At 41.1% G+C, this 16,991-nt stretch overlaps 1 protein-coding gene across 2 annotated transcripts; it reads right to left on the bottom strand.

Moving 5' to 3' along the window:
• Positions 1–8,397: 8,397 nt before the first annotated feature.
• On the bottom strand, positions 8,398–16,806 carry LOC147635697 (putative phospholipid-transporting ATPase 4). Of its 2 annotated transcripts, XR_015266698.1 has the most exons (12): positions 15,731–16,806; positions 14,149–15,512; positions 13,854–13,964; positions 13,337–13,613; positions 13,140–13,228; positions 12,790–12,898; positions 12,451–12,660; positions 12,178–12,303; positions 11,861–11,959; positions 11,564–11,755; positions 10,266–11,394; positions 8,398–10,067 (listed from the first exon to the last, which is right to left on the bottom strand). XR_015266698.1 is itself a non-coding variant. In XM_086803098.1 (11 exons), exons 1-11 carry the CDS (start codon positions 16,151–16,153, stop codon positions 10,738–10,740), a joined length of 3,657 nt encoding a protein of 1,218 aa, XP_086659224.1. In that variant the 5' UTR covers positions 16,154–16,806; the 3' UTR covers positions 10,135–10,737. The 2 variants fall into 2 exon arrangements, 1 of the variants encoding a protein (XP_086659224.1); XM_086803098.1 differs by lacking the exon at positions 8,398–10,067 and having other exon boundaries at positions 10,135–11,394.
• Positions 16,807–16,991: the final 185 nt, after the last annotated feature.

A 16,991-nucleotide genomic window follows, 5' to 3' on the forward strand; every position in this document is an offset into this window, starting at 1 on the left:
CTTTGTTCTCATTAGCCTTGTAGTTGTAGCCTCTCTTTCCATCAACACTTGGCCCAACGGTTTGCTTCCCTTGCAGATTGCTCGTAGGCTTTCCATCACCTGCCTCTCAACCTTCTCTGAAGTTTCAGCTTGGCCAACATAGCCACAATACCAACAATGAGCTACATATGCAGCTATGTTTGCTGCCAATTGTTTTGCCTCTATATGACCTTTAATTGTATCTTCCAACCTTGCTACCACAAGCTCGACAGAGTTCTCAAATTTCATGCTTTTCATCATTGCATGCAACCAAACAAGGGTGCTTCAACCTGTATTGGTTTCTCTTAAGAAACCTATGGTGCAGTAAAGTTGAAAACCTCTTGTTTCCAATATATTTGCTCCCCATATGAGAAAAACATGAGTGCATTTATCCTCTAGATGCACATCACATGGACTCTAAATTGATACAATAATTGCATGTCCTTTACATGGACAAGTCTACACCTTCATAACATTGCCAAAATGCAAGGAACCAAGGAATGAAACCACATCTTCCTTCACAATAGCAACCCTTCTCAAATTGGGCATTTTCCAATGCTCACCAATACTACAATGAGGAAAAACTTCACAAAACAACTAGACCTTCTTGAGACATTTGTCTCCTTGGCAGCTTCCTTTGTTGATGACACCATCGTCCAAAATCTCTACATTGCTGAAAATATTCATTTTTAGCTTCCATGGGTAGCTTCAAATCTCCAAATGCAAGATTCTCTTCTTGCAACTCCATTGACAACTTCATACTCTCTCAATGCAATGATAATGATAATGAGTCTGCTTAAATTTTCTCATAAGAAAATTCTGAAAATATAACATATGCTTCATCAAATGAACTCTCATAAAAACTACTATACATAGATATCCACCATAATCAAGTGCCCATCCTAGCTCTAATACCATGTTGAAAATCCTAATATGGGATTGATTATGGTGATAGACATAAGATTAATCATAAACTATGGTGGGTTAAACCACATCAAGAATTCCATGGCTAGAGAGAGAGAGAGAGAGAGAGAGAGAGAGAGAGAGAGAGTAACACACTCAACAATACTCTATTGCATATGATGTATGAACCATACAAGTGAAAGGCTTCTAATATAGATAAACATTGACCCAATCTCCTTTTCACATCATCAGGCCATGTGGCAATCTCTATCCCACATCTTCTTGTGTGACTCTCATAAATCACATCCCACATAATATCTTATCTCACTCATAAGGTGTGTTCCCACACAAACATAAACTGACACATTGAAACTAGTTGCAATTTTACATTGCACATTCAACATTTCCTTTTCTGCTTCGAGACAGACTTCTTAACTTTTCTATTTTTGAATTTTTTGTTTTGGATTGGCCAAGATTCCTTCCTCCATGGTTATCTCCCAGAATTGGCTACACTGCCATGACTTTTGGCTCATATTATGACACTATCCGGTAAACATCCATCTCAAATAAGGAAACTAAGTCTGGATTTTCTTCTAAAATTTTCCCTTCCTCATCATCTTCCACTCCTTCCAACCAATTGAGTCCTTTTGCACAGAGTGGTCGTTCTGACAAGTTGAATTTTCCTTTCAAGAACATGAACACCTAGATCTTCTTCTTTCCTTTTCAGATGGTCAGCCGATCTGTCTCCCAATTGTGTCATATATTTTCATTAAGGAGCCATGGTTGGCCAAGCAACATTGGGCGAGTATGCTCAGAGTTCTTCGGCATACTTTGAGAGTTCTCCAAAATTTACAGTCAAGCACGATAATTTCTTGATTCTAGACAATGGAGGCATCACTCTCCTCGCCCATCTTGACAACAAAGGGCACCGGTTGGATATCTTTGATGCATAAACTCTAAGCCATTTCTTATGATATCACATTAACCTCATATCCTCCATCGATGAGAACTGTTCGTTCTTTAAATGTCATTTTAACTTTTGAAACTACTTCATCATAGTTCGGAACTAGTTTTACTGAGCCACATTGAATTGTGTTCACATCAAACTTTTGTTGGGGCTCAATCTCTACCACCGATTCCACAAGAATTGATCTAACATGATATTAAGCATCATCTTTTGCAAATCCTCTCATAAATCATACTTTGCTGATGAATCAGATGTCTACATTTCACTTGCTGCAGTCCAAGGAAACATCCGTACCCCATCCTCATGCTACAGTCCGAAGAAACATTCGTACCCCATCCTGATGCCCACACCACTACTAGTTTTCTAGCCCTTTGAGTGGGTTTTTGCTTTTCTCTTTGCTTCTCTCACTATTACATCCCTCCCAAATTCTACTTGGGGTTCATTACTGTTACTTTATCGACTTCTTGACTCGGTAATGATACTTCCAACCCTTCTTGGACTTGTTGCACACCTTTCATACACCCTTCTGGTGCTTTCGATACTTTTTGGCTTCTTTTCGCACCTTTGTCCCTTACTTCTGGTGCTTCCGGCACTTTCGGTGCTTTCGACACTTTTCACACCTTTTTTGCTTACTTTTGGTGCTTCAGGCTCTGCTTTGCACCTTGTCTTCTTTTTATGGCCTCCACACAATCTACTACCATCATGATTGATCGTGGAGCTATATGCATGTTCTAAACCTCGCCCTATGTTTCCTGCACACTAACTTGGCAACTTGGTTTCTGGACACGTCGTTGCTCCTCCCAATTCTAGGGTTTATCCTTTGTCCTTGGTCAATTCTAATTCTGATTGCCCCTTGACGGCCTATAGAGGCTCCACTTCCTTCGGAATTGATTGAATCTGCACTAAATTAATACGTGGAGACTGATTGAAATTAACCCCTCTGCTTGTGTTTTCTAGAGCTCCATCTGATGTCACTCCAAATCGGACACTTCATCTTAACCTAGCACCTTACAGTAGTAACATTGAAAAGTTACACCTGTTGCACCCCCACAACCTCATCCTTAAGGGCAAGTGTGTGGTATGCATGTAGTGGGCTGATTGGCTAGTGTTATCTGTTTCACACTAAGCTTGTAGATTGAGTTTGATTTGTCTGGCAGCAATAAAACAGGTTTTGATATGTAAGCATCGAAGCTTATGCATGTTGAGGAGTGAGTGGTGGGGTTGGCAAGGCTAATGGTTACCTTTTCATGGTGGGGAGCATCTGTTATGGGATTCGACTCCACCCTATTGGGTTTCTTTAGTAGCAACAATGACCTCTATCATGGTTCTCATGGCACTAGCGCAAATGAGCACAAAATTGTTGCTATCTAGGCCTCGGCATTGAACACTCCATACTAGTATGATTTTGGTGACAAATTGTGTACCAAACAATATCTCTTCATGGGAATAGGTACATGTGTCCTACTCCACCACCAACATTGTTTCTCCCTCCTCCCGTTTGAGGTTGTGTGTGTGTGTGTGTGTGTGTGTGTGTGTGTGTGTGTGTGTGTGTGTGTGTGTGTGTGTTTGTGTGTGCAATTGGGCTCCATCTGGATCCAGTGGGTGAGAATCCCATAGTGAAAGTGTATCTCAAGACCTCATAGCTAGCCATTTCAAGAAGTTTTAGTGATCTAAACCACTGACCTACTTTGCCTTCAAGGTGAAGTTTGAATGAGCATATCTTGGTGGGATCATCTCAATCCATCATCCCATGGCCTCTACTCACAAGTAAACTATTATAAGGAAATGATTATCTATTACTTATTGTAAAAAATGACTTATATACAAATGCTAGTTTTCACACTAGGTTGGCCCAAACTTAAAAAATGGTCCAGCCTCTATTACTAGTCTTAAGAAACTATGTACAGGGAGTCCATAGACTTTCTCAATTTGACATTAAGCACAGGGTAAGGTAGATTTATGTGTAGTAACACCGTCTTACAAAAGAATAGGTGTCCATATACACAGGAAAAGGTTGGATAACTAAAACCATGTTAACCTACAAAGTGGTAACAACATATAAAAGTAGAATTGGATAATGTTACCAATGTAATTGTCTAGAATGGAGCTTATTCATATACAAAATAAAAATGTTCAATGGACCATTACAAAATGAAAATGTTCAATGGACCATTACAAAATGTATACATATAAATAAGAATTATATAGCAGACAATTGTAACTATCCGTATACTTATATGATATACTTTTCAAGTTATTTGTGTATAACTTAATGGTATATATATTGTTTACATGTGCATAAGGATGCCACATGGTGCATAGTGATTGGATCGCTAGATTTGTTACATGTCAGGTTTTGATTTGATCGCTTATCATGTTCTATGTTAAACTGACATAGAATGCAAATATCCCAACTATGTGTAAGTACTATTATCCTTAGAGCAAAGCATCCCAAATACATCATTGCCTTTCATTCAATCTACAAATAGCATACAGCTGGCCCTAGTAACCCAGTCTATCATGCTAGAATAAAGTACATTGAGGTGCATTATCATTTTGTAAGGGAGAAGGTTCTAGCAGCAGGTGATGTAGATTTGGTACACAAGTTTAGGAGCTTACTTAGAGTGCAGTGTGTGTTGAGCTCAACTAGTGCTACAGACATTGATGACCCGCCTAAGCGATAGCTTATGCACTTATGCCACTCGCATGGTTGGTGAGATTATATGGGTGATATGATTCCATGGTTAAAATAGGTTGTGTGATAGTCACTTTGGTGTATTAGAGTTAGCTTATGTAGTCAGGTTCACACTATAGACCAACCTTTATATGTTATAGTAGGAGAGTACTTTCCCTTATAGCATGTACTCTTATCTCTTTATGTTATAGTTATAGAGAAGAGAAGAGAAGAAAATTTAGCCATCCATCTATCTTGTGTTTGTCTACTCGTCATGTGTGTGTGTGTGTGTGTGTGTGTGTGTGTGTGTGTGTGTGTGTTTACTTGCAAAGGAGCTCAAGCCCGCATTCTTCTCAATTATTGGTAGCCCATGGACTATTTGTTGAGTATCCCAAGAATATGCATTCCTTGGTTTTTGGATCCAAGTTGGTCCTTGCATCACCTTGAATTTAGAACATAACATATGCATCCAAGCATGGATGACCCACATTTGGTTTGGCATTTCCAAATTCATTTTGAGAGGTCATGCCATGCACAAATGGTATAGATGTTCTATAAGCCTCAACTCAATGGTATTGTGGCATTTACTTCTTATTTATCATGGTGATTGTGAACCCTACCAGTCTTCTATTATTCCTTCTACAAGATCTAAAAAAAAGGATATATCTGCATGTGGTCTACTTCTCATTTCAAACTTCATTAAGAAGATATTAATCTTACTTGTCATAGATTCAACTCCGTTTGATATTGGTACCCTGATTTGCACGTCCTTATTCTTTCTATACTTGTTTTTTTAATATTTAAAGATATATGACTTAATCCTAATGCAATAGACCTACATGTTTCTTGAGAAACAATTGAAGATTGGCATAACATACTAGAATTTACCCATTGAAACTATGTTGGTTGCCCCAAATATCAATGACAATCAACTCTGATGATATGATGGTACATCTAATAAAGAGCCTTGCTTTGATAATTAATCTGTTCAACATAAGCTTGATAATTGAATTTCCATAAACTTTGGCAATCCGTTTACAATGTTGACCTTCTGTATAGTCATCAACCTCTTATGAATCAAATTTCCAATCCTCTTATGCCAAATGTCCAAGTCTAAAATTAAGGCATTTGTCACAAAACGTTAACAACCATTAACTTAGTGTGCAAAAAAAGAGGTAATAAAAAAGTATATAGTCACTAACTCACCAAAGTGAACACAATGAGCAAGGATTATGATGATGATGATAAATTATGTATGCTTCTATATGGAAGATTTAAAAATGTCTTTCTTCTCAAAAAAGGCATTACACTACTATGCCACATTACATTACTTGAAAACGTAGGCCTTAGGGTTCATTTAAACTTGAAAACCCAGGCCTTAGAGTTCATTTAAACTTGAAAACACAAGCCTTAGGGTTTAATTAAACTTGAAATCAAACATATACTAAGATATTCTTTTGATATGGTTAGCCCAAAATCAATTGGATGTAGCACAATGTTTAGAATAAAATAGTGTGTGTCAATTTCTTTTGACTACCTCTAATTCCACTTAGCATTCTCATTTTCAATTCCCACTTGGTTTTTTAATCTTTTGCCCCAAAAGAAAGCACATACCATCTTTATAACTTTTCCACCAAATCACCCCAAGTGTCTACAACCAAACCACTTGTTTTCGGATTAAAGACACTTTCCAAACTAATCACATGGTTTTTACATAGTGCTCACCATAAGTGTCTACAACCAAACCATTTGTTTTAAGATTAAAGGCCAATGAAAACACTTTCCAAACCATTTGTTTTAAGATTAAAGGCCAGTGAAAACACTTTCCAAACTAATCATGTGGTTTTACATAGTATGATCAAACACCTTCCAAACCATTTGCTTTGAGATTAAAGGCCAACCAAATCACATGGTTTTTACATAGTGCTCACCATAAGTGTCTACAACCAAACCATTTGTTTTAAGATTAAAGGCCAGTGAAAACACTTTCCAAACTAATTACGTGGTTTTACATAGTATGATCAAACACTTTCTAAACTAATTAAAACACTTTCCAAATTAGTGTTTATGAAATTTTTTGCAAGTCAACCCACATAAGATGCACCATAGTTGATAACATGCATATATGAGGAGTCTTTAATTATCAAAATTGTATGTAAAACCTTTTTAAAAAACCTTTGATTGGGTTTCCATCAACTAAGGAACACTTGAAACTAAGAGGAGAAGGTGCATGCATGCACATGCACATACACTCACTCTCACAAAGAAAAGAAGGGGATAGGGGTAGCGGTTCACGCGGTTTTTACGTGAATCTCATTCAAACAAAGGTCATAAAACCGCGTGAACCTCATTCAAACAAAGGTCATGCTCATATTTGAAAACATATTTGCATGAGCTCTTTTCAAGAAAATGTATATGCATTAAAATTAAGCATAATCTTCACTTTGTATTTAAAATAATGTGGTTCATGTATTTATACCAAACTAAGTGAAGCTACATAGCCATCCAATGAAGTGACTATACTGCCAATACTTTGGTGTAGTCATAAAAATATAGATCAACTTTCCAGGTAGAAAGTGGTATTTTGTACATGTGGCTTATGTTCTAAAAGCTTCAATCTTGCCCTTTTTTCATGGGTGTAGAGCACTCTATACTCACTTTAAGGGAATTTTATGGTCCCTTCTTACTTTCTCTCTTTTTAAAAAATATCAATAAAAAATGGCCTTGGACTTTGCTTTTTACATTTTGCATTCCCTCCAAGCTACTTGGTAGATATGGAACCTGCAAAATGCTTTTAAATTTAAAAAACCTTTTCTTCCTCGGGCAAGTTTCTTTTTTGCCATGATAACAGCGCTCTTGAAATGAGAGCTATTAAAGCCTTTTATAGATCAACCCAGCTCAAAGTATACAAATTAAGCACTGATTCTGGACATGTAGCTCAACCAGGTTATGCTCTTCTTTGTCAAAAAGTAAATAAATAAGTAAACACTGAATCATTTTTCATCGCCATTTCTTCTTGGTGACCCATCACAAAGATTTCCTATCAGGAGAAATGAAGCCTTTCTGAGTGCACTCATGCACATAGTGTCCTTTATGCAACTGTTTGCTGTCATAGGTTTCTGGGTGTGCTCTTGTTTGTTGTGACATTATCAAATTCCAGGTTTCTGGCTGTGTCCTTGTTTGTTATCCCACTATTTGATTACTGAATGATATACTTGTTGATAAATTTAGTTTGATATGTACTATAAACACTTACTAAGTTCTATGCATTGTCTTGATTGCATATGTGAAGTGTTATGTGAGTTATGTTTTTTTGGCCATCTTACTCTAGAGCCAAATAAGAGCCCCTAATTTCAATTAAATATTTCATAGGAGACGGGAAAAAGTAAGTACATAGCCTAGGGTTGCTAGAGTCCATTTTTTATCCGAAAAAAACACCTCTTAGTATAACATTAAGGGAGTGCTTGGGTGTCTAAGGCGGGTCTTAATTTCAAACCATGGAGGTTGCCCTTCCTAAGGTCTAGCAGGGGTCTTAGACGTTTGTCCCAAAGTCTGGACCTTACATCAAATAAGCTCGATTCATCAATAGGCTAAATATCGATGAAGCAATCAAGAGACCATACAATATACCATATATACATGGAGCCATTGAGAGACAATACATTGGCAAAGTAACCATTTATTAAACCAGTGTTGCTTGAGGTATTGAGGATGGCAGATAAGACAGTTCTTTTTGCTGAAGAATTTGCTAATGCATATGCTTAGAATGGAAAATTTTGGTATGAAGATTTTAACAAGGTGAAGACTAGATCCACAGAGCATTGACTATAGGTTGTGTTATCATTTGGTGTTTTTATCATGTTTATTTGTTGTATGCATCAAGGCATGTGCATACCAGGAAAGCCCTACAATTTTTGAGCCCATGGATGGACATGGCTAGGGGAGGATGGAACCAAGCCAACTTGCCTTGGGCCTTTTCGTTTCACTTCTGAAACTCAGGGCCTCACTTGGAACTCCATGAGTGCCCAAACAAAGGCAGGTGGAAGCTTGCTGAAGGCATTCAAAAGCCCCTTTATAGATAGCATTGGGAGTCCTCGGAGTTCATCCAAGCTGTGTGATTTATCAAGGCCCCATCATTTCAGCCCAAAAAGTAAATTTGGTCCATAGAAAGCTAGGCTTTGATTGGATGATAAATGCTTGTCCATGGGAGTGCCTGCCAACAATGGGAAGCATGAACAGAGGCTACAGTTAGCTGCTGACTCAGATTTAAGCCGGCAACAATGGGAAGCATGAACAGAGGCTACAGTTAGCTGCTGACTCAGATTTAAGCCAGCGATTTTCCACTCTCTAGTGTGTAAACATGTTCCTGCTGTTCCAGACAACACAATGGCTGAGCGTGCACTAAGGGAAACTGCTCCATTTTCAGACTCCTTGATTGTGTAAATAGTAGGAAGGAAGAGGGTCTCCAAAACAAGGAAAACAGTCCCATTTTAAAGTGGGACAAACTATTTGCAACAAGTAGGGCCCTATCTGTAAGCCCAAACATATACTCAAGTAGAGGCACCTTCCTTACACTGCCTCATAAACTGATGCTGTTTTCCCTGCCATTCCTCGAATGGGCAGTGTCTGTTGGCTCATCACCAAACATTCTGTCCACGTGCATCTGGTGGGATGGATGTGACACACATGAGAATGATGATTGTCTGCTGCCTCCCCACAGTTGTGATTGGCTGTGATTAAAGAACATGTCTGCCCCATCATGGACACCAATATGGACAAGAAATCTGCTCCGTCCAGCTCCCCGCTTTGGATACAAGGAATCAGCCTCAGTCTGACACAGGAAGCCAAAAAGCTGCCCCAGGTTCACCATTCTGTGATGGAAATCGCTCCCAACTCCCAATGCCGCCACTCGCCATTTTTTGTTACAGAATAGGGACCCGTCGGACATTTTTTCTATCCAGCTCTTGAGGTTCAGATGAGCATTCAGGCCAACTCTGTTGAAACTATATTTAAAGAGTTCTTAGATCCACCAAAAGCATAAGCACAGCCTGTGCTTAACAATGCTATGACCCTGCATTGTGAGCATGGGTATGGACATGTCAACCACCGCACTCTCACCATAAAATATGGCACCACCCTTGCATTGTGAGGATGCGGATGGACATGTGGACCACCACATACTCACCATAAAATAGGATACAGCCCTGTCATCCATTAGAACCTGGTAAGACTGTAATATAGTGGAGTAGAGAGCCTCCAGATTGAGCTCCATTGTAGGTTAGTAAGAGGGCTAACCACTTCGTCCAAAGTTGAGAAAGATATACAAGCTAGATTCCATGCCAGCCTTGTGGTCTTTACAGGCACGACTCCTGCCTAGTAAAAGGGGAGATCTCAACCATGGGCACAGGATCTTTCCCATCCAACCCTCACCCGTCCCATGGGTGGGTAAGGCTCTGATTCAATTGAGTACCCCATGCTTCTGTCAGCAAAAATTCTTGCCTTCACCTGCCAACATGCATAAAAATGCAGAGCTCGGCATCCTAAGTGCCATTTGAATTGTTACAAGAGACAATATCTGTGAATATCACAAATAAATAAATGTGTTTTTCTCTCTAATTGTACAAAAAAACGTCGCCAAATTTTTACATGACACAATCCCCCCCCCCCAAAAAAAAAAAAAAGAAAAGAAGCTATAAGCCATACATCAATTGCAATAGGTATGTGGGATCAATAATTGGGTTGTCCGTTCCTCGCTTGAGCATCAAAGGCCATCCAAAGATGCACCTTATTGCAGAGCACAGAGAGCATGGTAGGTAGATCAATTACTGAATCGTCTCACAGGAAATGGAATGTCAAGTGACCCGTATCAAAACGGGCGTTTCTTGCATTAAAACTGGTAGAGCCCATTGCCCGCAACCAACAAAGCCATTGACATGGAGTCCCCACTGCTCTCCCCTTGCTGCAACAAGGCCACTGGCTATGGAGTAGACAGTACTATATCCATGGTGTTGAATCTAACATGATAAACCCCACTTTCCGTGCCTTTCTCCTTGCTGCTACGAAAGGTCCTTGCTATGGAGTTGGAGTACATTGAAACTGTGGAACTGCACAAGATATACTCTTGTTCACCATGCTGCCATCTGCAAAGAACTCCTATAGAGCAAACCAAGTGCTATCACCGTCCGTTTCTTGCAGGAGAAGCATGGCTATGCAGCTTTTCCCTGACCTGCCGTATCTTCGCCTCGACTCGAGCTGTGAAGCCAAATGTTGCCTTCTCAACAGCTTTTCCCCTCTCCTTGGACCACATCTCTGGGTCATCCAGATCCTGGTTTAGATACTTTAACTCTTGAAGAATGTGATGGTCCATTGGCCTAAACCGCCTTTGGAACACTACAAAGGCAAAGTAAGGGAACACACAAGCAACTGTCACCAGGAAGGTTGCAATCCAGCAACGTGGAGACGGAGCTAAAGCCTCTACCAGGACATCGTACGCGGTGGTTGATATTGTTGGTGACATGAGACCATAGATAAGAAGGAATATGTACCACAAAGCAATGCTACCCCATATGAAAAGGTGCTGGATAAATGTGAAGTGGCTGGTGGCAAGAGCAATCTGGCAATTGACCACCCAAATGATTGCCGTGTACATGGTGGCCCCAAAAACTTCATATCCTGGTACTTGGCCATCCTGCCGAAATGCCCTGTGCCCAAAAATGCCAATTATGATGAAGAAGGACAAAATGGAGCCGAGCACTCCATTGGCCATCCAAGCAAGAATGCGTGTCCATGTAAAGAACATATTCTTAGGACCTTGTTGATAAATGCTTGGAAACTGCAAAAAATAACAAGCATTCAAGAGCATGGATAACAAACTTTAAACCCTCAACTTCAGTGCTTTACATATCATTCCCCCACCCATCAGGTGGCAAGTAGGGGTTTACACACCATTCCCCACCTGGGTGGGTGTGTTAAGCCCCTTAACATATGGTGACAACACTTACCTCAAGGCAGACTTTTGCTGGAATGTCCTGCTCGAAGACACCCAAAGCAGAGACCGGAAGCGAAGTAAAAAGCACGTTGAAGAGCGACAGAAACCAATCATTGTAAAGTGCTTGGCCAGAAAAACTCGTGTATGCTTGGTAGTATAACAGTGTCAGCCCAAAAACTATATTCTTGTAGAAGAAGTAGCAGACCTAACACAATAAAACCTGCCATGAGCCTATTATAGAAAGATGGCCTGAACGTGCTCATAAAATCCATGGAAAAGAGATGAATCTGGCAGTGAAATTGCTCATTACCATGGTTGCAATTCTTTTGTAGCACCAGTGACCATGCACAATCAACAGGCGCTCTAGAAAGCAAAACTGTGCAATCGAAAAATCACTTGCCATCACCGCCTGCCAAAAAACAATGTCAGCATCATGTAAATAGAGTTCAAGTATCCTTCCCTAAGAGGCTCCAAGGTGGAGTCTCCAGACCACCACCGTGTTCACAGTGGCCTGTGCCACAGAAATTCCCTCAGGCTGATCCTTCTCTCTCTGGAGATAAGCTGACAATGATGTCTACTGTTCTTCAAACTTTTTTGAGGAACCTGGAGTTTAGATTCTGAGCATACCTGCATGCCTTCAACACCGCTGATACCAACACCGATGTCAGCCTCTTGGATCATGCCGACATCATTCGCCCCATCACCTATTGCAAGAGTGGTTTTCCGAGTTCCTTCTTTCACCAATCTAGTCACCTACATGGATACAGAATGGAAAAACAAAGCATAACTAGACCGTCTTTTTTCACTGACAAAGTCCCTTCCAACACACACACACAGCAAGTTCAATTCGATATGATATACATGGGAAATCCATCAGAAAAATCAAGGGTAAGATGGTACCAGGGCTTTCTGCTTGGGCGAAACACGGCAGCATATCACTGATGCACACTTCACAGCAAGCTGCAAGAACTTCTCTTTCATGCCATCCTCCAAAGCATATGCCAAGGATTTGCCATCAATTATGAGTGCAAAGGCGGTATCCAAACCCGGTTCCAGGCTTACTTGATGTTGTCCAATAGCAAGCTGGCTCGTAATGGTCTCCTTGGAAACCTAGACCCCACAAAACAAGACATTCAAATCAATCTAATATTCCATCCAGGAACAGCTTTGCTCAAAATATCGAACTACCATTACAACTCAAAGGTTAAAAAGCATTGGCTTTACAACTTGAAACTTAACCTTTGTAACTGCATCCTTGTCATTGAGGTCTTCTGCCGATTTGACAATCGGTGTGTCCAATGTGATAATAATCTGTTTCATATCTTGCCTGAGCAAACTGCATGCAAATCTGCCACAGAGAAGTGTAGCAGATGAAGAGATTGACATACATAAGCGATTTCTACAGCCTTCCAAGCAATATATTTTTTCATTCTCGTCTCCATGGGCATGTAGCCTAGTGGTGTCCCTGAGGGTAAGAACATGGGCTGGACACCCACTGGATGCACTATAAGTTAGCAACATATATCCCTCCCCCCCCCCCCCAAAAAAAGAAAAAAAATTTCTTCATTTTTAAGGGAAAGAGGGCATACCCAATGTTGATAGCTGTTTCCAACTTGTCGCCTGTCAGAACCCAGATCTTGAGACCAGCAAGAGCAAGCTTATCAATACACTCTGGTACCTGTAAACAAACATGTACAAAATTATCAGTCCTACGATCTTTTCATCCCTTCTGACCTTTTGAGGTGCAAAATTCAGTTGTACTCTACATTTAGCTTCAACTACTAACCCCCTTCTGCAGTTTGTCCTCAACAGCAGTTGCACCAACAAGGATCAGATCTTTTTCGATCATCTCCGCTGCATCATCTAGCTTAGTGTCTCTGTCTGCCCCCATTGTGGTTTTGGCCTTCAAAAACACATCGTTCCATTCTTGGTAAGCAGCTTCGTCGAGCTTCCGGTAGGCCAGTGCAAGTGTTCTCAACCCTGCATCCCCATAGTTTGCAAGGTGCACCTTTGTTGCCTCCTCAAACTCTCTGCCGGATTTACAGAGCCTCTCAAAAATCACACTGTATGAAACACGAGCTTTGATGTAAGGGTCTTTGATGAATACAAGTATCCACTAAGGCTCTTTTAATGAAACCCCTGCAAACCATACAACCGGAGTTTGGAAGGGCGAGATCACCCATCCAATGCCATGGCCGGTCAAGATATGGTGCCTTGCAATGGGCAGGAGTTATATGTTTAGCCCCCCTAAAAATAAACTTGACAAAGGTGGAAGTTGAAGAGGTTAAGATGCTTAAACTCACCTGTCTGCGCCCTTACAAAACACGTAGATCTGGTCATCTTCATCGCGAACCACGACAGACATCCTCTTCCGGGTGCTATTGAACTCCAGCAAGTTGAGCACTTTATACTCTCTATTCACACAAAATACTGAGTCAACAAACATTGGCAAGGGAGTATTGTTGTTGCAGGAATATGACTTCAAGACCATGCACGTCATGCAACTGCAGATAACCTATCCAGAATTACCACAGGGTCAGCCCCAGATGAAAATCATGATAAACCACTGTTCATCATGAGAAATGAGTCAGTCCTTACCGTTCCACCAACCCGCCCGATGCATCGGCTTCTCCAACATGCACACTCGTTTGAGTTCGTTTGATGAATTCAAATCCAAGCTCCCTTGCTGCAACCACAAAAGCTGCCTCATCAGGTGACTCTGCTTCATAACTGATCCTGCCATCATCATCTTCCTCGGGTATAGCCGTCTGACAAACGGCTAGGATGCGAAAAAACATCTGGATCACCCCCGCTTGGGCTTCCAAAGCCCAGTTTCCATTCATGATCCGTGCATCATTGAAATTGAATCCCTTCACATGAGGCCTTTCAACCATTTCAACCCCTCCCTGCTCATTGATTGGCATTTGGATGTCAAATGAGTCCTTGGGCACATCCTTGAACTCCTCCACATTCTTTTTCATCCTCTTAGCAGTAGCCTTCTCCACTTCGGTTGTCCCCACTCCATAAGAAACACCTGCTATAGAACACTTCAAAAACTCCATTTGGTTACATGTCAGAGTGCCTGTCTTATCCGAGAGAATTGTATCCACTTGACCAAGCTCCTCGTTCAGATTTGAAGTGCGGGCATGAGCCGGCTTATCTGTTTCTTCATGGTACATGTGAATGTCTTGGTTTATTAATCTTGCCTGCATAAGCTTTACTACCTCTAATGAGATATAAAGAGAGATGGGGATGAGGTACCCATATAGGATAAGGGCGGTAAGAAACTGATAAAATGCAGATAGGAAAGGTTTCTTTGGATCAAAGTCATCAGTGGTATCATCTGGGCGCATGTACCACCAGCTCGGCATGTCGAATTTAGTCCGGATGCCAAACACAATTGCTCCAATAAAGGAAATTGTGACAAGCACGCTGAAGAGGAAATAGATGATTAAGTCCATTTTCCGTTCAATGCGGCTCCTCTTAGAAGGAGGTTCAGTTGCATTCTGCATAACTTTTGTATCATGGCCACTGAAGATGACAACACCATAGACATATTGTGTGTTCCGAAGCTTGGAATCTCTGAGCAGGATTTGTTGGGGGCCCACTGGCAACACGGCACCCTCGTGTTCCAGGTTCCCAACAAAGCTATAGAGGTTGGGGTTGGGATCCTCACACCGAACAACCCCTACAAACCCCCCAAACTCGTCATCTCCGTCAAGATCCAAGGTGGCTTCTAGAGTTTTCTTCAGCTTCAAGTTGGTCTCTCCATCTAGATTCATTGTCTCCACATAGCAAACACCATCTGGGTAGCTAGATGAAAGCATGAGAAGGTCTGCCGGAAAGAACTGGTCTTTCTGAACCTGGACCACGTCCCCGACCCGCACTTTCTGCCATTCGGTATCAGCAAACTTGTTGTTCCCGACATGCACTCTTACTTTACGAGTGTTTACTTCCCTATCCTGCAATGATTGTCAGGGGGTAATTTTTTATCATCAAACCAAGCCATTGTCTATAATCATATTGATTTTCCTAGAACATGCTCAAGATATCATAGGCGCCCATACTCCATGGCCAGATACATGTATCATTCGAAATGAGGCATATCTAAACATCATAGGATAAATGAGGCATGCATACTCTATAGCCAAATGCATCTATCATTCAAAATAAGGCATACCTGCAAAAACCGGCGCCAATCCTCGATCGCCTCCTTGAGCATACTGACCCCCACCACAAACGCAAGAGGTAGAATCACCGACTCTGATGAGAAGGGCGTCAAGTTTGTGAGCGAGAGTGCGGCTGTGAACAGAAAGTACATGTTGGCTACCCTGCGAAACTGCTCAAACAGAGCTTTGGGCAGAAAAGTGATGATGTTGTACTTGGTGGTAGAGACATAGTTGGAGCGATACTTGAAAGGCTTCTTTCTGTGCCTCTCAGCTTGGTTGCAGAAAACAACTCGGGAGAATCCAGGACCTCCTAAGGGAACCAAGCTGTCTCCTTCATCTACTGTTGGCCTAACACAGGCATATGAATAGATCTTACTGAGCCTGATCCTTCCCTTCCTCTTTTTGTCCTTCTGCTGCTGTTGTTCTGAGCCCATTGTTGGACGGATTACAAGGGCTTTGATGAAGATAAAACCTGATTGTAATTGGCTTAAACAGCTATTAAGTCACCGGAGATCTCTCCTCCAACAGATTGTATTACTATGACTATAGATGAGTTTTTGGGTGAGGCTACCAAGGTTTTGCTACACGAAGTGGTATGGCAGACACTGGTAATAAATTTTGGGGGATCAAGCCCACTAAAGTTTCGCTCTGCTCCACAAACCTGCTAGTGGGTTCTAATTATGAAGATGATTTTTTGCAGACTGTTAATCACTATTAATGGCAGAGATTATGTGGTTTAAGAAGCCTGCTAATGTGTTTTGGGTGGATAATTATGTAATAAAGAGTATCTAAACTGTGTAATTACAAAAGGGAACCACATGCACCCCAGATCCAAAATGAAATTGCAGTAAAAGCTGCAGATTATATCACAGGAAGAGTCCAACTTAGATTATGAAGCCAGGGCAAAGAAAATGTGCGAAGTTGAAGGCAAAGTGAGGCAGCAAAGAACGCAAGGTTTCCAAGAGTTCTAGAAGCCTGGACTTCCTTGCTGCAACAACCCGACTATTCGATCTACACTGCAGCAAGGGCGACGCTGCACACCTGCTTTGTAGGCGTGTCGAGTTTGAAAATTGATGAATGGGTCTTCTCGAATCTCTGGACGAGTGGAGTGTGTAGGGAGGGAGGGAGGACTTGGCCGGACGTGGCCCACTCTTTTGTTTTTGGGTTTTAAATTTTAAAGGCAGGCCTGACTGGTACTATTTGTTTGGAAAACCATTTTAATGGGAAGGAGTTTTTTTAAGAATAACTGTGAAGGATAATGCATGAGACCTT

Source organism: Cibotium barometz, chromosome 9, assembly GCF_041138505.1.
Source record: "Cibotium barometz isolate CiBa-2024 chromosome 9, ASM4113850v1, whole genome shotgun sequence".
Lineage (NCBI taxonomy): Eukaryota > Viridiplantae > Streptophyta > Polypodiopsida > Cyatheales > Cibotiaceae > Cibotium > Cibotium barometz.

Excerpts from the sequence above, each read along its gene's own strand:
- LOC147635697 (XM_086803098.1), bottom strand. The coding sequence starts at position 16,153 with ATGGGCTCAGAACAACAGCAGCAGAAGGACAAAAAGAGGAAGGGAAGG. Across the intron at positions 12,661-12,789 it reads ACAAGGATGCAGTTACAAAG|GTTTCCAAGGAGACCATTAC; the intron begins GTTAAGTTTCAA and ends TGTGGGGTCTAG. Across the intron at positions 12,304-12,450 it reads CGCCCAAGCAGAAAGCCCTG|GTGACTAGATTGGTGAAAGA; the intron begins GTACCATCTTAC and ends GTATCCATGTAG.